Source organism: Equus quagga, chromosome 6 (genome assembly GCF_021613505.1).
Source record: "Equus quagga isolate Etosha38 chromosome 6, UCLA_HA_Equagga_1.0, whole genome shotgun sequence".
NCBI lineage: Eukaryota > Metazoa > Chordata > Mammalia > Perissodactyla > Equidae > Equus > Equus quagga.
This window is the reverse complement of record NC_060272.1, coordinates 2,380,258-2,400,939: the sequence shown is the minus strand read 5'-3', so window position 1 is coordinate 2,400,939 and position 20,682 is coordinate 2,380,258. Positions and strand designations below refer to the sequence as shown.

At 45.4% G+C, this 20,682-nt stretch overlaps 1 protein-coding gene across 2 annotated transcripts in view; it reads left to right on the top strand.

Annotated features, from left to right (window-relative positions):
- The window catches only part of LAMP1 (lysosomal associated membrane protein 1), a 29,853-nt gene that overhangs the window by 5,273 nt on the left and 3,898 nt on the right, over window positions 1-20,682 (top strand). The window contains exons 2-4 of one of the 2 annotated variants that reach the window (XM_046664364.1): window positions 5,677-5,795; window positions 7,469-7,685; window positions 7,800-7,958. In XM_046664364.1, coding sequence (XP_046520320.1) covers window positions 5,677-5,795; window positions 7,469-7,685; window positions 7,800-7,958 — 495 coding nt within the window. Of the gene's footprint in view, window positions 1-5,673; window positions 5,796-7,468; window positions 7,686-7,799; window positions 7,959-20,682 lie in introns of both variants that reach the window. The other variant, XM_046664363.1, reaches the window with a different exon arrangement.

The following is a 20,682-nucleotide window of genomic DNA, read 5'->3' as shown; positions in this document are numbered from 1 at the left end:
CGGGGTCAGGGGGACACAAGGCCCCGGGGGGCAGCGGTGTCGGGGGGACACATGGTCCCGGGGTGCAGCGGTGTCGGGGGGCGACACACGGCCTAGGGGGCAGCGGCGGGGTCGAGGGGTGGCACAAGGCCCCGGGGGGCAGCGGTGTCGGGGGTCACACGGCCGGGGGCGGCGGCGGGGTCGGGGGGCAGTGGGAGCCGCAGGCCGGCGTGGCCCGCGAGTCGTGCCCGCCCCGGCCGAAGTCCACGCGTGGCGCCCTGCTCGGAGCCCGCTGGCCGCTGCCTGGGGAGCCGGGTCCGGGTGGCCGAGGGGTCGGGTCTCGGGCGTCAGGTTGGAGTCTGCTCGCGTGGCTTGCTGGCTGCTGGACGGCTGTGGTGGTCCTTGGCTTAGGGCAGGGCTGGCCGCGGAGGTCCATGGGGCACTGTGCAGCCCGGGACGGCAAGGCCTGCGGGGTCCCTGCGACCCCCACCCCGGCGGGTGAGCCCCCGCAGCTCTGCCGCACGGACCGTGCCCGGAGGAGTGCTGGGCGGCCCCCCTTTGAGCGTGGCGTGCGGTGCTGGTGTTACTGGGACTCTGCACTTAGGCGAGTGCCTGGCAGTTGTCTTGAGTTTAGGAGAACCCACAGTGGCCAGGACGCGCGGTGGGACTGGCCTCGAGCGACAGCGGCCGTGTTCGTTTCCAGTGAGTCGTGGCACAGCGCGGCCCTGTTCTGTGTGCCGGTTCCTGTGGGTCGGAACGAGGGGCTCCATCCACGCGTTGGGGAGAGTCTGGCTCTCCTTCAGTCTGCCCAAGTCATAGCAGCGCTCAGCGTCTTATTGAGGAATTCTGCTCTCATTTATCTGTCGTAACAAGAAAGAGGAGTGTGTGCTGTCCCGTCAACGGACCTCACCACGTGGTTTGACTTTGTCTTTAGAGGCCTTTGGTGAACCCCTCTCCATGCCACCCTCATCTCTCCCCCAGGAACATGGGATGGTTTATGTAAGTGTCAGGGTCCGAAATATACAGAAGACGACTGGCGGGAGGTCGTGAGTTAAGTAGACACGCATACTCTGAGCACACCTGCCCGTGAATTCTTTAAACATCTCTAGGTCTCATCCTACTCTCAAATTATGGTATTGCCACTGAATGGATCTTGGTTTCACATTTAATTGGGTGTGTTGTGTGAAAGGGATTTCTGAGCTGCATGAATAGCCACGAGGGACGACCTCATTGGAGCAGTGAGCTGTGCCCTTCTCTGGCAGGTGTGATCAGCTGCAGGACGAGTTGCTGGAACAAGTTTTGTCCCGTCAGAGCAGCTGCACTGACTTTTTTAAATAAAACTCAGACACATTAAAACTTTAATATTTTGTGTCATGTCTTAAAAATTCTGCTTAAAAATGAAGAGAAAAATCCATAATTTCCTTACGTTCTGATACCTTGGTGTGTTGTGCTTATAATTAGCTTTTTAATGCCTATTCTGTCATATCGTTTAAATTTCATATTCAATTAAAATCCAACTTTTGGGAAAGATCTGTTAACAACGATTTAGATTTCTTTAAAATAATGTTTATTTTATTGCAGAATTTCACTAAAAAGCATCTTTTCTAAAAATATTTCAAACTTCTAAATTACTAATTCCTCCTGCATTAATAATTAGAAATTACGTAAAGCTTCTTTTGTGTTGGAGTACTTGGTAGAAAGACTAGACAAGCATGAACTGAAACTTTTTGATATGTGAGATTAAATGTAATTGTGTAATGAGACTCTTTAAACCGTTGATGTCAGCTGGATGACCTCCTTCCCCTTTCCAAATAAAGAGCTGTCACTTAGGAAGTTTGAAAAGTTTATACTAATTAATGTTACCCTTGATTGTAGGAGTTTGTCAGTTACTCAGGTTGGTGGCCAAATTCTTCCCTACCTTTGAGGTCAAAATGTGTTTAGGTCCATAATTTTTAATTTATGTTATTAGACCCATCCCAGGCAGTGTTAGTCCTCCCTTCTCTCTGGGTCCACAGGACTTGACTACATGTGTGCATAGTGTGTGCTTTACTAGAGTATCAGTGCAGCCGTGTTTTGATTATTTGCGCACGAGTCTCCCTTCCTCATCTTACAGCCTCCTCGTGCCTCACGTAGGAAGTGCCCAGGACATAGTTGAGACGTCCAGTTTTACAGCTGTGATCCCGAATGAAACGTGCATACGTCGGCTTTTTAGAAATGTGCATACTGGTGCCCTGCCCTTAGAGGTGGTGATTCAGTGTCTGCGATGGAACCTTGGTCTTCTTTGTCTTCCTTTAAATCTTGATAGATGATTATGTATCTCTGGTTAAAAAGAAGAAGAAAAATACTGGATTTAAAAGAAGCCAAGACAAACTAGAAATAATTTTTTATAAAAATTTTAATGAAGAAATTTATTGACTCATTTCTTTAGATGGCAATCTCTTTGATTTCAAAGGCAAGTGTTTCATAATTTGAAGTGTGTTCACTCGCTCCCCAAATGCTGGAGAGAACGGGTGGTTCAGATGTGGCACTCACTCTGCGGGCAGCCCACGGCAGCACAGACGGGCACATGTTTTGGGTCGGCAGACCCGGTTGTAGATCTGGCTGTGCACCCTCACTAGCTGTGTGACCTTGAGCAAGTTAACTTCTCTGTGCCTTAGTCTCCACATCTGTAAAAGGGAATTGTAATAGTGTCTACCTATGAAGGTTGTCATGATGACTTAGTCACCTGCAGAGTGTTTGGAGTGGCACCTGGCACAGAGCAAGTGTGTTGCAAGAGCTTGTTAAGTGCAGTGCTTGCTTGACTTTGTCAGGTACTGAGGATTCAGTGAACTTGATAGATGAGGTCTGTGTACCACTGGATGTTTAGATGGTAACAGCTGATATTAGAGCCCGTGCTAATGCCCTGTACTGAATGCTCTGCATGCATTGGCTCCTCTGGCGCTCTAATGACCCTGAGGTGTCAGCACCCTCTCTTCCACTTCACGGGTGCCTAGACCCAGGGCGTGGCGGCTGCTGCTGGCCCCAGGTCACACAGCCAGTAAGTGGTGGGGGACCCTGTTGCACAGCAGATCTTACTCAGAAGCAGGCGTGCTTCCCAGCGCTGTACTTGTTTTCTACAAGGAGGGTGTTTTGAAGGAATAACCCGAAGTTACTCCTGTTTCTGACCCCTGGAGCAGTGATGGAGTTCACAGCTGAGTGAAGGACTGCTGGCGATCAGCAGTTGTCAGCAGGCCAGGGAGCTGGCTTGAGAGGGACACGCCTCAAAGTATTGCGCACATTTTACCTGATTTGAGAAGGGTTTTTTTTTTAATCAACTGCTACTGTTACAGAATTAAAAAAAACAAAAGCCGAAAAATTTCTGGCCATTAGCATACATACGTTTCTCTTAGAATTTTGTATTCTAATGGTCTTGTAGACGTTTTCCTCTTGACCGAAAGTGGCTTCTGGGTAAGTGCCTTATTTTAATAATTGAAGGTTTCTGCGCCTCTCCAGAATAAATGTCGGCATCTAGTGCTCCTGGAGCTTATTTTAAATCTTAGTAATACTTCTTTGTTTTCCTTTGAAATCTCAGCATATTTACTAAATGAAAAAGTTGTATGAGAAGTTGTTTAATCCGCACTGTTTCTCATGAAGTGCCGTGAGTCAGTAGAAAGTTTTTAATGATTTAGGGAACTTTTTGGAAGGGCAGCTCAGTAAGAACTGGCCTGTGCGTGCTCCCACGGGAGGGAGCGGCCTGCTGTGCCACGGCACACGTGATTGCATGGGACCCTCCAGCAGCTGGGCCAGGGCCAGGGGAGGGTGGCTCAGACCTGAGGGAGCCTGCGCCCAGGGCAGGCAGCGGCCCACGTGCGTGATGAGCTGGGTCAGTGTCCACTGTTCCTCTGGCTTTAGCCCCTGTGCTTTAACACGCACTTCTATTTCTGCCTCCTGAACCTGCTTCTTTGCCTTGCTGACCTCACTCCATTGCTCTTGTGCTCTTACCCGATCCCTCTCAGAAGGCCTGAGAACCAGCTTGTGTGTTTTTAGAAACTTTTACTTTGTCAAAAACAAGTTATGGAATTTTCTCTATGTTTTTAAAATGGAATATTCATTCATTAGAAGTGCTTTTAGTGTAGTTTTGCCAAAGTATCTGAGGGGAGGAGATGTTAGAAATTTGCCAAGCAAAACACAAAAAGTGGCATGGCACGGATTTCCTTGTTTGCTATGGTTTATGTTTTCATTATGTAGCAACTTTTCTTTACGATACGTTTTGGTATCTCATTTACCAGAGGCTTAAGGGGAGATGATGAGGTTTCTGCTCTAGGTCTGTGCTGTAGGTTTGAATAGTAGTTGGCTCTAAAGAGTTTGTTTTGTGGAAGTCCCAGGGGTAAACTGAAGTGGGTTCGTTGCAGTCATTTGCTTTGTCAGGACAGGGATTTTATCTCCTTTTCTTTTTGCTGGGAAAGATTTGCCCTGAGCTAACGTCCATGCCAGTCTTCCTCTATTTTTAGTATGTGGATGCCACCACAGCATGGCCACTAACGGAGTGGTATAGGTCCACGCCCGGGAACCGAGCCCAGCGCACTGAACTTAACTGCTAGGCCACTGGGGCCGGCTCAGGGACGGGATTTCAGAGTGAAAAGTTAGAGCGTCCTCTGAGGATGCTGCCTTCCAAGTGTGCCTGTCACATTTACCCTTGGAGCCATCAGAGCCGGGTGTGTAAACGCCTGGTGGAAGGGCGAGCCTGTGGCAGCGCAGACAGGAGGGCACGTCAGCTCTAAGCATTCCAGCAGACAGTGGTGCCTGACACCTGTGGGGCTTTAGACTAGCAAATGCACCTATTTTTGCCCATCTGTAAAAAACAATGCGCTAAAATGTGTGGCTCATAAAACTACTCAGTTGTCTACCAAAGTGATCAGATTACATTTGCCACTAAACTGCTTGGTCTGGGCTGTGGGAGGTGAAGAAGCCAGAGACGGCCTGGCCCTGAGAACTCACTCAAGGAGGAAGCGTGGCGATGATGGCTCTCGAGCTGCAAGGATACTTGGGAGCTTCGTCTGTCTCTTCCCTCTTGGGTACAGCAGACCTACCAAGACATGTTGAGTGATGTTCTAAACTCACACAGCTAACTCCAGGTTCAACTGAAACACTGTTTTTTGAGAACCTTTCTGAAATTGGGCAGAGAGCTCAGACCTTTGAGTCCGTGGCTTTTCTTGCCATACCAGCAGTCCGTGAGAGGCACAAACAGATCCAAGTTTAAATAGCAGTTGAGGATCACAGTGAAAGAGACTGCCAGCCTTCCCAGGGATCTCTGTAGAAGGCCAGTATTTAGGTTGAGTTGTGCCTCCAGAACACCACCACATATCCCAGAGATCCTCTGAGGAATGAGTGTGGAGCAGCCTATGCCAAGGGGTGACCCAGGAATTGACATGCCACTTCTGCTAAGTATTCTGAAGTAAAGCATTAAAGAGCTGTTGACCAGATTGGCAAACTGATTGGATGGGTTTAGAGTTAACATTTTCAGAATGTGTCCAGGAGGCCAGAAGGCCCAGCTGAACCCAGCCTGGGTATTCCGTGTGTGTAGTTCTTTAGTGGTTTAAGAAGCACAGTGCAGTCTCCTAATAAAATCCATTATTGCTACAGCTGTAGACAGCAGAAATATCCAGCTGTGTTTTCAAAAAGGCTTTTGGTCATTTCTGTCTTTCCTGGAGTTAGCAGGCCTCATGCACGGTGCATCAGCAGTGTTTGTGGTGAAAGATGGCAACGGGACAGCTTGTATAATGGCCAACTTCTCCGCTGCCTTCTTGACCAACTATGATACCAACAGTGGTTTTAAGGTAGGAAACAGCCGCGTGCCGCGTGCGTTGCTTGTGCTTGTGTGTGTGTGTTAAGATTAATTTCATCCTTGAAAAAGGATACCACCTTAACACAGTTGTTTTCACGTATGCATATTTCCTTCTGGGCTCATCAGTAGCCTATGCCTATATATTATGTACTGCCTTTATTTTACAGATTATGACTGCCTGTAGAAGCCTATGCTGTTTTATCTACTGAAGCTGCAGTCGTAACCTACAGTCCATTTTGTTCTGTGCTGTCACTGATTTTTCCTGTTTTCTTCATGATTATCTTTTATAATCACAATGTAACACTTCATTATGTTAACCAGCCTGATTTGTTACATCATCCCCTTATTGGTAGTTGTTTTCTTATGTTCTTTTTCATGCCCAATGTATAGCTCTGTGAAGATGGCATTTTTGATTTGTTGAATTTGCCTTAAACTGTTATGTTCTGAGAATTGCGTATAAACAGTTGTTTGACGTGCAGTGCTGTCAGCATTATACCAGTTTGATTAAAATGTCCCTTTGTTCTTTTGTTAAAACAGGCTTTTTGCGTTTACCTGAGTTCTAACAAATGAGCAGCGTCTTTTTGTATGTCTTCCTCTGTCAGTTACCTGTTAATGGACATTTCACTTACTCATTCTACTTAACATTCACTCTTTTAAATGTATCCTTAAACCACACTGTCAGTTCTTTGTTGAAACGTCACCCTTCCTTGCCCACCTCCATGTCACAGCACTGTATCTTTCCTGCCGCTCAGAGGCAGTGGTGGGCTTGCGTTGCTGGGGATGTACACTTCTCGAGAGCACTTGGACTTTGTGCCAGCTGCTCGGGCCTCATTAGTTCATACAGGCTCTGTACACATGTGGTCGCTGTCAAAACAGAAGAAAACCAGGAAGGTCTGTGTCCATAGAAATATCTCAAATTATAAAGAGTTGTCCAGGCACCTTTTATTTTAATTTCTACTTCACTTTTTTTTTGTTTGGGTTTTTAAAATATTTCGTTACATATTAATTGTGTTACACTAATGTGATCATCCACATGTTGTTATGTGCCTTACTGTTGCACAAAACATGTCCTTGTCACCTCATGTAGTTCTGTCATTTTTTAGGACAGCTTAACCACAGTACATTTAGCCATTTAGTTAACCATTTAGTTCATTTTGATGGACGTTAGGTTGTTTTCTAGTTGTTTGTTTGGCTTGTAATAGTAAGTTCAAACAGTTCTGCAGTAAACACCCTCTTCTCTTTGTTTAAAAAGACGTATTCTTCTAACACACATTTCTATAGCTAACAAGTAGTAATAACTTTTTTTCGAATATAAATACACAGCTCATTCTGAAGCCCATTATAATTATTTCGGTTTGCTAAGATAGCTTTAGTTTTAATTCTATTGTAAATTAAAGTTATATTAATAAAGAATATTTAATTCTATGAATAATTAAGTCAACTTTATCTTACACTTGAATTACTTACTTTTTGGTCTATTACTGACATGTCATGTTGACCTTTTTTGTGCTTTTTACTTTTATTAAAAATGAATACCTTAACGGTGATATCTGATCTGGGCCTGAGGTCTCAGTTTGTGTCAGACTCAGATCTTTCTTTGGTATTTCTGATTCCCTTAATAGCCTGCGTTCTAATTGGGGTCTCTCATCGCTGTGTGTGTTCTAGAATGTGACCTTCGACCTGCCCTCTGATGCAGTGGTATTAAACAGCAGCTCTTGTGGCAAAGACAATGCTTCTGGCCCCAGTCTCGTGGTTGCTTTTGGAAGAGGACATACACTGACCCTCACCTTTGCAAGAAATGCCACACGTTACAGGGTCCAGCTGATGCGTTTTGTTTACAACTTGTCAGATGCACAGATTTTCCCCAACGCAAGCTCCAAGGGTACGAACCAAAACTCACCAATTATGAAGGGAAGAAAATTGGGTTGGGGAGTATCTAAAATTACTTTTCACCAAGCACTTCAAGTAGTGAGAACTGGATTTTTTTTTCATACAGAAGTCAAGACTGTGGAATCCGTAACTGACATCAAGGCAGACATAAATAAAACATACAGGTGTGTAAGCAGCGATCAGATCCACATGAGTAATGTGACTGTCACGCTACATGATGCCACCATCCAGGCGTACCTCTCCAGCAACAGCTTCAGTAAGGAAGGTAAGACACTGCCTGCCCTCAGCCCTGGTGCCGTTTGTCTAACTCACGGATGCCGAAGCCGCCTTGTGTCCAGGTGCCTGAGGGCCATGTGTGTGAGTGAGCCTCTGTGCCGCCCACGCCTGAGCCGGCGGCTCTCATCTTTGCAGTGCTGTCCACCAAACCTTTTTTCTCTTTAGAGAAGGTGACCTCTTTAGATGAGGGTGGACAAGCATTGGTTAAAAAGGGTGAAAGGGCAAAGCAATTGAAATCCTCTCTGTGTCTTCCCTTGTTAGAGAGCTAACGGGGTCAGGGTCACAGGGCCTCTTCCAGTTCCGTCCAGTTGTCTATACACAGAGACTAGTCTGACCTCATTCCAGCTCAGGCAGGCGTGGGGGCAGGTGGTGGAAGGACAAGGAGTGCCTTTCAGAGAGGTCATGATCCCTTGAGGTGCACCTGCTACCTGAGCTCCAGCCGTGGGCTCTGGGTCCCACAGGCAGGGGCACCAAGCCCCTCCAGGGTCCCTGGTCTCTGGTTAGGCAGTCAGCCTCTGGTTCCTTCACTTGGAAAATAAGGATCATAACCTGGCTCAGAAGCTTGTTAGGATTAAAAGGGAGATTTATGCAAAGTGCTTATCTCAGTGCCTGGCCCAGAGTAAGTAGTGAATAGTGTCATTTTACTCTGACTTGAGGAAATTCTCTTCCCAAATCCTGCCCGTCAGCTCCCAGATGCCTGTCACTCTCCTGGAGGGAGACCTTGCGCGAGTTGTCCCCATGGACAGAGTGTGAGAGACAACGCCTCCTTCTAGGCTGCTGGGCCTTTGGTTTGCAGTGTTCCCCAGCAGTCTGGCTGGAACGCTCAGAGTGGCTAGGGGAGAGTGGCTAATTTGTGCTGTGTTGCCAGTGCTCGGTGGCACGATGGACCTGTCAGCCCCCTGGGAGGCTTGTCACAGTCCTTCTCAGAGATGTGCGTGCTCCCAGCAGAGCCGGCAGACACCTCTGGGCTGTTTACTGGCTGACCCTTTATGGAGAAAATTTCCTCACCCCTGACCTACTGGGAAGACTGTTAGTGACAGAGCTAGAACTGAGAGAGACCCCGTGTAACTGGGAGAAATACAGCCAGCGGCAAGGTGCAGGGCTAACGGTGGAGGTCAGAGTGAGCTTGACTTTTCCACCACGGAGCCTCTTTCAGACCGCGCCTGGCGGGCCGGGTGGGCGTGCACCTTCACCTGGAAGGGCTCGCAGAAGGTGAGGACTGCCCCCTTGGGCTGGCGTGAGCAGTGTGTGTTTGAGGGCAGCCGGTCCAGGCGTGTGTGAGTCTCACATCCCCCTCCTCAGGCAGGTGCAGGGTGACTTCAGTCAGAGTAGGTAAGTGAGCGAGGCTTAGAGTAACGAGGTAAACACTTCAAGTAATTACCTATTTCTTCACAATCACACATCTCTGAATAGCTGGGTTTCCATACCTGGCACAACACACCTGGGTTGCATCTGTCGTCTTGCTCAGGTCTCAAGAGCAGAAGGAAAAAGCAAAACCCGTCAGAGGGCCTTAGAAAATGATAGTGTCTCTGGTTGCTGGCTCCCTGGAGTGACCTCACTGCCAGCTGGGCCTGAATTTGGCCGTAGAATATGGCTCCTCACCTTCATGACTTGTTTTCTTCTGCTTCAGAGGCTTCTGAACGTGGACGAGATGGCTGGGAGTCCCAGCAGGGCGTGGTGCTTTGAAGTGAGGTGCTGCGCTGCCTGCGTCGTGAGGGCGTTGGGGCCCTGTGACAGGGCTGCCTTTTCTAGTTGAGGGACAGATATGGCAATGTAAAGAGGCTGATTTTGTTTTGTTTTGTGAGGAAGATTAGCCCTGAGCTAACTACTGCCAGTCCTTCTCTTTTTGCTGAGGAAGACTGGCCCTGAGTTAACATCCATGCCCATCTTCCTCTACTTTATATGTGGGATGCCTCCCACAGCGTGGCATGCCAAGCAGTGCCATGTCCGCACCTGGGATCCAAACCGGGGAGCCGCGGGCCGCCGAAGCGGAATGTGCACACTTAACCACTGTGCCACCAAGCCAGCCCTAATTACTTTTCTAATGGAGGACATATTCACGTGATTCCAAGTGAAAAAGGTACAAATGCAAGGCTGTCCTCACACCTGAGACCCAGCCACTGGCCCCTTCTCCGAGGCAGGCTCGTGTCCCACTTAGGGTCACTTGGGGTTTGGCCTTTCAGCTTGGGGCTCGGTGGTTACTCGGAGCTTGTGGGTGGCCCGTCAGTCTGTGCTTTCCAAGACACTGCCACACTCTTAGTAAGTTCTCCTGGGAACAGGAGGGTTAAGAGGCATTCTGAAGTTACATCTTGGAGAAGTTCAAGTGTCTTCTTCTCATAGGCCAGGAGGGCTGGGTGAAGTTCGGGCCACCTGCAGGCTCGTCACTGGAATGGAAGAATTCCCCCTCTGGGGCTTGTGGAGCTCATCTCCTTACACACCCTCTGCAGTAACCCTTATCACTGTGGGCTTCTGGCACTGAGACACAGAAAGGAAGCAAGACAGCAAAGCGACCCCAGGCCCTCTTTTGAGGCTCCTTTGCTAAGGCGTGTGCCTCTTGCCTTGACAGCTGCTCCTGCCCCACCTCTCACACAGCCCCTGACTTCTTGCTCAACACACTGTCTTATGGGATGTGGTCCTCCTGTGGCCTGGATCCTAGGACCAGTGATTAGAGGAGCTCTCGGGCCAGCCACTGGCAGGCAGCTGCTGAGGATGCAGTGCAAGGGGGAGGAGTTGAGGCCTCGTATCCCTAGTGGGGCAGACACTCCATAGGTGAGGGGCTATGCTGTGCAACAGAATATGCTAATTGATGACATGATCTGAATTGTTTTTACAGCTCAGCGATTAGCATATTCCACAGTTACTCAACTCGCGGTGAACGTGACTGGAGTCTGATCCTTGGAGAGCCTAACCAGCCAGCATTTTGTTAGCCCACTTTTTGTCTATTCTTCGTGTCTTGTTGGGTATTTGTTTTTATTGAGGTCGTAATAGTTTATAACATTGTCAATTTCAGCTACGCATTATTATTTGTCACCATACATATGTGCCCCTTTACACCTTATGCCCACCCCCTGACCCCCTCCCCCTGGTAACCACTAAACAGTTCTGTTTGTCCATGTGTTTGTCTTCCACATATGAGTGGAATAATACGGTGTTTGTCTTTCTCTGGCTTATTTCACTTAACATAGTTCCCTCAAGGTCCATCCTTGTTGCAAATGGGACAATTTTGTCTTTTTTATGGCTGAGTAGTATTCCACTGTATATATATACCACCTCTTCTTTATCCAGTCATGAGTCCATGGGCACTTGGGTTGCTTCACTTCTTGGCTATTGTGAATAATGCTGCAATGAACATAGGGGTGCATGGGTCCCTTTGAATTGTTGGTTTCAAGTTCTTTGGACAAATACCCAGTAGTGAGATAGCTGGGTCGTATGGTAGTTACATTTTTAGTTTTTTGAGAAATCTCCATACTGTTTTCCATAGTGGCCACACCAGTTTGCATTCCCACCAGCAGTGTACAAGGGTTCCCTTTTCTCCACATCCTCTCCAACATTTGTTGTTTTTTGTTTTGGTAATTTTAGCCATTCTACCAGGTGTAAGATGGCATCTTAGTGTAGTTTTGATTTGCATTTCCCTGATGATCAGTGATGTTGAGCATCTTTTCATGTGTCTATTGGCTATCTGTATATCTCCTTTGGGAAAATGTTCGTATCCCGTCCCCATTTTTTGATCAAGCTGTTTGTTTTGTTGTTGAGTTGTGTGAATTCTTTATATATTGTGGAGATTAACCCTCTATCAGGTATATGATTTGCAAATATTTTCTCCCAGTTGGTCAATTGTCTTTTCGTTTGGTTCCTGGTTTCCTTTGCCGTGCAGAAGCTCTTTAGTCTGATGAACTCCCACTTGTTTATTTTTTCTTTTGTTTCCTTTGCCTGAGGAGACGTGGTATTTGAAAAGATCCTTCTAAGACCAATGCCAAAGAGCGTACTGCCTATATCTTCTAGGAGTTTTATGATTTCAAGACTTACCTTCAAGTCTTTGATCCATTTTGAGTTAATTTTTGTGTATGGCCTAAGATAATGGTCTACTTGCATTCTTTTGCATGTGGCTGTCCAGTTTTCCCAACACCGCTTATTGAAGACACTTTCCTTTCTCCATTGTATGTTCTTAGCTCCTTTGTCGAAAATCAGCTGTCCATAGATGTGTGGTTTTATTTCTGGGTTTTCAATTCTATTCCATTGCTCTCTGTGCCTGTTTTTGTGCCAGGACCATGCCATTTTGATTAGCATAGCTTTGTAGTATACTTCTTTTTAATTTTAATTCTTTTCCCTGAGGAAGAGTCATCCTAAGCTAACATCCATTGCCAATCCTCCGCTTTTTTTGCTTGAGGAAGATTAGCCCTGAGCTAACATCTGTGCCAGTCCTCCTCTGTTTTTTCCTTTGTATGTGAGACACCTCCACAGCGTGGCTGATGAGTGGAGTAAGTCCACGCCCGGGATCTGAGGCCATGAACCCGGTTGCTGAAGTGGAGCGTGCAGAACTTTAACCACCTGGCCACAGTGCCAGGCCCAACTTTCTGGTATATTTTGAAGTCAGGGATTGTGATGTCTCCAGCTTTGTTCTTTTTTTCAGGATTGCTTTAGCTATTTGGAGTTTTTTGTTATCCCATATGATTCTTAGGATTCTTTGTTCTATTTCCATGAAGAATGTCAGTGGGATTCTCATTGGGATTGCACTAAATCTGTAGATTGCTTTAAGTAATATGGACATTTTTACTATGTTTATTATTCCAATCCACGTGCACAGAATATTTTCCCATTTCTTTATGTCATCTTCAATTTCTTTCAGTAATGTCTTATAGTTTTCGTTGTATGGGTCTTCACCTCCTTAGTGAAATTTATTTCTAGATATTTTATTCTTTTTGCAATTGTAAATGAGATTGATTCTTGACTTCTCTTTCTGCTAGTTTGTTATTAGAGTATAGAAATACAACTGGTTTTTGTAAGTTGATTTTGTACCCTGCCACTTTGCTGTAGTTGTTGATTATTTTTGATAGTTTTCCAATGGATTCCTTAGGGTTTTCTGTATATAAGATCATGTCGTCTGCAAACAGTGAGAGTTTCACTTCTTCATTGCCTATTTGGATTCCCCTTATTTCTTTTTCTTGCCTAATTCCTGTGGCCAGAACCTCCAGCACTGTGTTGCGTAAGAGTGGTGAGAGTGGGCATCCTTGTTTTGTTCCTGTTCTCAGAGGGATGGCGTTCAGTTTTTCCCTGTTGAGTATGATATTAGCTGTGGGTTTGTCATGTATGGGCTTTATTATGTTGAGGTGCTTTCCTTCTATACCCATTTTATTGAGAGTTTTTATTGCAAATGGATGTTAGATCTTGTCAAATGCATTCTCTGCATCTATTGAGATGATCATGTGGTTTTTATTCCTCATTTTGTTGATGTGGTGTATCACGTTGATTGATTTGTGGATGTTGAACCATCCCTGTGTCCCTGATATAAATCCTACCAGATCATGGTGTGTGATCCTTTTCATGTGTTGCTGTATTTGGTTTGCCAATATTTTGTTGAGGGTTTTTGCGTCTATGGTCATCAGCAGTATTGGCCTGTAATTTTCCTTCTCTGTGGTGTCCTTGTCCAGCTTTGGGATCAGGACGATGTTGGCTTTGTAGAATGTGTTAGGAAGTGTTCGTTGTTCTTCAGTTTTTTGGGATAGTTTGAGAAGGATGGGTATTAAGTCTTTTCTGAATGTTTGGGAGAATTTTCCACAGAAGCCATCTGGTCCTGGAATTTTATTTTTGGGAGGTTTTTGATTACTGTTTCAATCTCTTTACTTGTGATTGCTCTGTTCAGATTCTGTATTTCTTAGTGCTTCAGTTTTGGGAGGTTGTAAGAGTTTAAGAATTTATCCATTTCTTCTAGATTATCCAATTTGTTGGCATATAGTTTTCCATAGCACTCTCTTATAATTCTTTGTATTTCTGTGCTATCCATTGTAATTTCTCCTTTTTAATTTCTAATTTTATTTATTTGAGCCTGCTCTTTTTCTCAGTAAATCTGGTTAAGGGTTTGTCAGTTTTGTTGATCTTCTCAAACAACCAGCTCTTTCATTCATTGATCCTTTCTACTGTCTTTTTTGTTTCAATTTAGTTCACTTCTGCCCTTATTTTTATCATTTTCCTCTTACTGACTTTGACCTTTGTTCTTATTTTTCAAGATCTGTTAGGTGTAGTTTAGGGTTGCTTGAGATTTTTCTTGTTTCTTAAGGTGGGCCTGTATTTCTATGAATTTCCCTCTTAGGACTGCTTTTGCTGCATTCTCTAATAGTTGGTGTATTTTCATTTTCATTTGTCTCCACATATTTTTTGATTTCTCCTTTAATTTCTAAAGTGATCCATTGCTTGTTCAGTAGCATGTTATTTAGTCTCCACATCTTTGTCCTTTTCACAGCTTTTTTCTTGTAGTTGATTTCTAGTTTCATAGCATTATGGTTGGAAAAGATGCTTGATATCATTTCAGTCTTCTTAAATATATTGAGGCTTGCCTTGTTTCCCAACATATGGTCTATCCTTGAGAATGTTCCCTGTGCACTTGATAAGAATGTGTATTCTGCTGTTTTTGGATAGAGTATCCTATATGTATCTGTAAAGTCCATCTGATCTAGTTTTTTGTTAAATGTCACTGTTTCCTTGTTGACTTTCTGTCTGGGTGATGTATCCATTGATGTGAGTGGGATGGTAAGGTCCCCTACTCTTATGTTGTTAATATCTCCTTTTAGGTTTTACTAGTTGCCTTATGTGCTTTGGTGCCTCCTGTGTTGGGTGCACACACATTTATACGTGTTATGTCTTGGTGGAGTGTTCTTTTCATCAGTATATACTGCCCCTCTTTGTCTCTCGTTGCCTGTTTTATCTTGAAGTCTGCTTTCTCTCTTGTAAGTATGGCAACACTTGCTTTCTTTTATTTGCCATTAGCTGGGAGTATCATCTTCCATCCCTTCACTCTGAGCCTGTGTTTGTCTTTGGAGCTGAGATGTGTTTCCTGGAGGCAGCATATTGTTGGGTCTTCTTTTTTAAACCATCCTGCCACTCTGTGTCTTTTCATTGAAGAATTCAATGCATTTACGTTTAGAGTGATTACTGATAAATAAGGGTTTAATGCTGCTATTTTATCACTCATTTTCTGGTTTTTCTGCATTTCCCTTGTTTCTTGTCCCATGTATTTCAGACTGCCAATGCAGTTAGGTAATTTCTATGATGGTTTTCTTAGTTTTCTCTTCATTTATTATTTGCGTTTCTCTTCTCATTATTTGTTTAATGGTTTCCATGAGGTATGTATAAAAAATCTCATAGTAGTCCATTTTCTGATAGCCTCTTATTTCCTTAGACTCAGCCGATTCTATCCCTCTCCTCTTCTCTTTCTAAGTTGTTGTTGTCACAACTTATTCCATCTTGTGTTGTGAGTTTATGGTTAAAATGACGAGATTATTTTTGATGTTTTCCTTCCCTTTATCTTTCATGTTATAATTAAGTGTTGGCTAACCTGTTCTGATAGAGAGCTGCAATTTTATGATTTTGTTTGCCTGTTTATCTCTTGCTCAAGGCTTTCTAAACCTTGTCTTCTTTTTTTTTCAGGTTTGAGGGCCTTCTTGATCATTTCCTGTGTGTGTGTGTGTTGGGGTGAGGTGGGGATCTTGTGGCAATGAATTCCCTTAGCTTTTGTTTACCTGGGAAAGTTTATTTTTCCACCATATCTGAAGGCTATTTTTGCTGGATAGGGTATTTTTGGCTGAAAGTTTTTGTCTTTCAGGATTTTGAATATAACGTTCCACTCTCTCCCAGCCTATAAGGTTTCTGCTGAAAAATCCACTGAAAGCCTGATAAGGGTTCCTTTGTAGGTCATTTTCTTCTGCCTTGCTGCCCTTAGTATTTTTTCTCTGTCATTGACTTTTGCCAGCTTTACTACCACCTGCCTTGTAGAAGATCTTTTTACATTGATATAGTTAGGAGATCTGTTGGCCTCTTTCACTTGTGTCTCTAGCTCCTTCCCCAGGTTTCAAATGTTCTCAGCTATTATTTCTTTTTTTTAGGAAGATTAACCCTGAGCTAACTACTGCCAGTCCTCTTTTTGCTGAGGAAGACTGGCCCTAAGCTAATATCCATGCCCATCTTCCTCTCCTTTATATGTGGGATGCCTACCACAGCATGGCTTTTGCCAAGCAGTGCCAAGTCCACACCCGGGATCTGAAGCGGCGAACCCTGGGCTACCGAGAAGTGGAACGTGCACACTTAACCACTGCACCACCGGGCCAGTCCCCCAGCTCTTATTTCTTTGAATGAGCTTTCTGCTCCATTCTCCTCCTCGTCTCCCTCTGGAATACCTGTAATCCTTATGTTGCATTTCCTAATTGAATTGGATGTTTCTTGGAGAATTTCTTCATTTCTTTTTAGTCTTAGCTCGCTCTCCTCCATCTGAAGCATTTCTATTTCTGTCCTCCAGACTGCTGATTCATTCCTCCCTAATATCAGCTCTGTTGTTCAAGGAGTCCAGATTCTTCTTCATCTCACCTATTGTGTCTTTCATCTCCAACATTTCTGATTGGTTTTTCTTTATAGTTTCAATCTCTTTTGTGAAGAAGTTCCTGATTTCATTGAGCTGTCTGTCTGTACTTTCTTGTAACTCATTGAGTTTTTTTGTGATAGCTGTTTTCACTTCTCTGTCATTTAGATTATACATTTCTGTGCCTTCAGGATTGATTTCTGCATGCTTGTCATTTTCCTTCTGGTCTGGAGAATTATTTTTTCAGACTATTTGACAGCGTGGATTTGTGCCTTTGTGTACTTATAGTATCTGGTTGCAGCTTCTACCTGCCATGACTGGGTGGGGTCAGAAGCTCTGTATTCTGAGCCCACGACAATCCACAGCTCCTTTGCTCCAGCTGCTGGCTGCTTTTCTGTCTGTGCCGGCTCTGGCCAACTGCTGAGCTGTGATGCCAGGCTGGGGGTCAGGGCTGTCTTGGCATGTGCGATCCTGGGGGTGTTCTTGCTCTGCCCTCGCTGTCTCCTCTCCTGGGGTGCTGGCTCAATAAAGACACCCCTGCGACAGCTTAGCCATGCCTGTGTGGGGCTTTCCCTCAGGCTCTGGGGGAACTTGGAGAGCAAGGGTGTTCCCATGGAGGGCTGCCCCACCCCCTCTTTTCTCAGAGCCGCGTGGTCCTGCACCCAGGGTCGCTGCCCTTGGGGGAGGGAGAGGAGATCCCTTTCCTCCTTCCACTTCGTCTTGGGGTCCAGCACCTCCACCGTCAGACGTGTGGCTGTGTGGGTCTCTCAGACGTCTTTGTGTTGTGTGCATGTCCTCTGTTGGTGTATGAATGTCCTTTTTGTTGTATCTTAGGGGAGAGAGGCTAAGGGGAGAGAGCATTCCGCCATGATGCTGGTGTCACTCCCTGTCTTGTGTGTCTTTTGATACTGCTAGGTTTTAATGTCACTTTACAATTAAAGGGACAAGTATTTTCCCTACAAGTAGGGAATTTGGCATACTCACCACATATACTATCATGACAGCATAAGTCACTTAAAAATAGTTGATTTCCACTAAAACGGAGCCATATTTTTATCCCCTCTTGTACCAATTTTATTCCTTTGGTTCTTAGGCACTTTTTTTAAACTTACTTTTTCCTTGTCTGTTAACTAAATTGAAAGTTTCTTCAGAGAAAAGATTCCTTATCAGATTTGTTAAGTATGTTTTTAGATGCCTCTATTCTCTTGTACTCGTGGGCTCTTAATAGAGAATTGTTGAATTAACACATTTCCAGTGAGTCAGTAAGGTTTTGGTCATAAAAGCCCATGTAAAGCTTTTATCTGATGAACTGCAGGCTTAGGATGTTAGACTAGGCTTGTGGGGCCTCACTTAGCAGTGACGTGGTAGTGGCCTTGACTGAAAGCCACCGTTAGTCCTGCCTTTTCATGTGTCATCCTAAGAAACCTCAGGTACTTAGAGATTTCATTTTGGAAGGACATAAAGCACAAGCTGAGGCTGAACTTCCCTGTCAGTTTCACTGATGGAGATGAGTGCTGAAGAAGACAGGTGTCGTCTTTCGTGAAGGGCTGTGAAGTGGGGCAGATGATTATCGTTCTGGAATGGGCTGAGTGGAGCTCTGCTGGAGGCTGAAGTGAACCAGATGGATGGGTGTCACTCTGTGTCCGTCAGGATTGGATTTCCAGCCCCAGGCCCACGCTGGGTTAGTGGGTTGGGATAAGGCCTACACAGGCATCTGGGTTTAATGGCTCACCAGAGGCCTTGGATTTTTTCATCTGTTTATCTTTAAGATCTGATATGTGAGTACTTGTCAACTACTATGACCATTAGTTCAGAATGGAAACTACTTTTAAATATAGTTCATCATATAACTGACTTAATACCCAATTTGGCAGTATCTCTTTTTCATTCCTTAGGAACCAGAGTCTCGCTCAGTGTCTAGTTTAAACTGAAGGAATTGATGCTAAAACATCTCTTTCCATCTGAGACTCTTGTTAATTACAGCTTCTGGGTTTATTTGAACGTCTACTGCTGCCAGGAGATCATTTGGGGCCTTCAGGATGTATAAGCTTTTGCAATTTGTGAGAAGAGCTACTAGAAGGTTGCCCAGCCCTGGGGTCTCCTCTCCCATTGTCTCCTTTGTGGAGAAGACTAAAGGTGACCCATGGTAACCCCTGCGTCCCCTGGTCTTCCCAGAGGCTTTCCTGCAGGTGGCACTTTGCAGACTCCAGTGCACTTTATTTGTGATTATCTCTGCGTGGGTTGTGAGCCCTCTGCAGGAAGGACTTTGGTGTTTGTAGTAGGTGACAGCCTGGTTAGAGAGAGGATTTTACGTTTATAAGTAAGATAGAAGAAAGAGGGCATTTTATCCATGCAGATTTCTAAGTCCTGCCTTTTTCTGACTAGCACTTAGACCTAACTGTGTTATTCATGTTTGCAAGTTGACATTTTGTAACTGCTTAATGAAAACAGTGGATTATACCTTGAAAATGATAGTCAAATCCGTGTAGGTTACTCTTCCAGTGTGTTATGGTGAGAAAAACAACTTTGTTTTTCTGAGTTGCTGCCCAGGCCTTTTACAGCTTGACAGCCCTGCTTGCATGTTCTGGACGCTTGGACAGGGACCTGGGCTTAGGGTTCCCACACGCCTGTGCTGTGCCTTTCCCAGGGCACCTTTTAAAATAACCACTTCAGAGTTAAGTTGGTGAAAAGTTAGTGACCTTACCCCAGCCACCTTAGGAGGAGTAGGTGCTTGCCACCCTGCTCTCGTGGCCTGGGTAGGGTGCTGTCCTCCCCCGCCGTTGTGCCCCTCCCTTCCGGGGTCTGTGAGTAACTGATCTTGTGCTTCCTTCGTTTGAGTGCAGTGAAACTGCACCTTGGATCCAACGACCCTGTAGGCTTCGCTTTCCCAGAGCGGGAGCTGGGATGCTGAGGGAGCCTGGCTGCTGAGGCCCTGTGTGGGTGGCTTGTGCCCCTCATTCGGCAGGTCGTAGTCTGCACGTTTTTCATTCAGTCCGCCAGCTCCAGCTTCTGAGTGCAGTTTGTGGCCAGAATTTGGAGACTGGCCTGTTCTCTGTTTTGATGTGGTTTTGCACATATGATATGTTCTCTTCTGTAACAATTTATAAAGTAATGGTGAAGCTACTTGTAAAAGTACAGTTATAACATCAACTTGAAGCTTGGCTCCAGGGTAAGTGGCAGATGGTGTGGGCCAGGACACCTGTGGCAGTATTTGACTTGCCATCATCAGCCCAAGATTAAATCCACTTCACAGAGGTGGGGTTTTGTTGTGTTTTGTTTTGCTATCTTTATCCTCGGTCTAGGAAGGCATTTTGCTCTAGAAGATGGCCTGGTGTGAAGCTGTTAAGTTGCCCTGTGTCGTAGTCCTGCGGGGCAGTTTTCCTGTCTCGCCTCCCTGAGTAGATGGAATATGGAGGCAGAGTCGGCAACTGAAAAAGAATGAAATTCACTGTAGCTTGGAGTAAGAAGGGAGCAGGCGGTCAATAAAGTTAGAGCAGATCCCTGGTGGGCTCCCCACGCTGGATATTGGGGCCACCTTCCTGTGGTTCAGCCTAGCAGAAATGTGGAAAGAGTCGGAATTGGATGGAAATTGTGTAAATAGAATTCTAAACTACTTGATAGTCCACAGAAACAGAGTAGTAGAAGAAAGAACCTAATTTTGGGGGTGACAGTCTCCTAGAAGTGCTGAGTATCTTACTGTTTTAGATCGTTAAGTAATTTTCTGCAATCTTTCATAGAAGGCGTGCATCCATCCTGTCTGCTCCTGTAGAAAATGTTCAGTTGTCTTTCTCCTTTACCTTGATTTTCGATCTAAATTTTTGTTGTACACTATCATGGTGGATAAAATTCTGAGGGACAGAATAACATTCAAATTCCTCAGCATGTCTTCAAGGGGGTGCCATGTGCCCTCTCCCCCGCCAAGCACCCTCTCCCCACCCCGCCGTGCGCCCTCTTCCCCCACACCCCTGCCCCGTGTGCCCTCTCCACACTCACTGCCCTCTCCCGATAGTCACCCCCCCGTGCGCCCTCCACACACACACACACACACACACACACACCCCTGTCATCCTGCACACCCGGTTCTCTGGGTCAGTGGCCCCTGCCCACTCTGAGTGGAATGTTGTCTGTAGTGATTTACTCCTGTCCT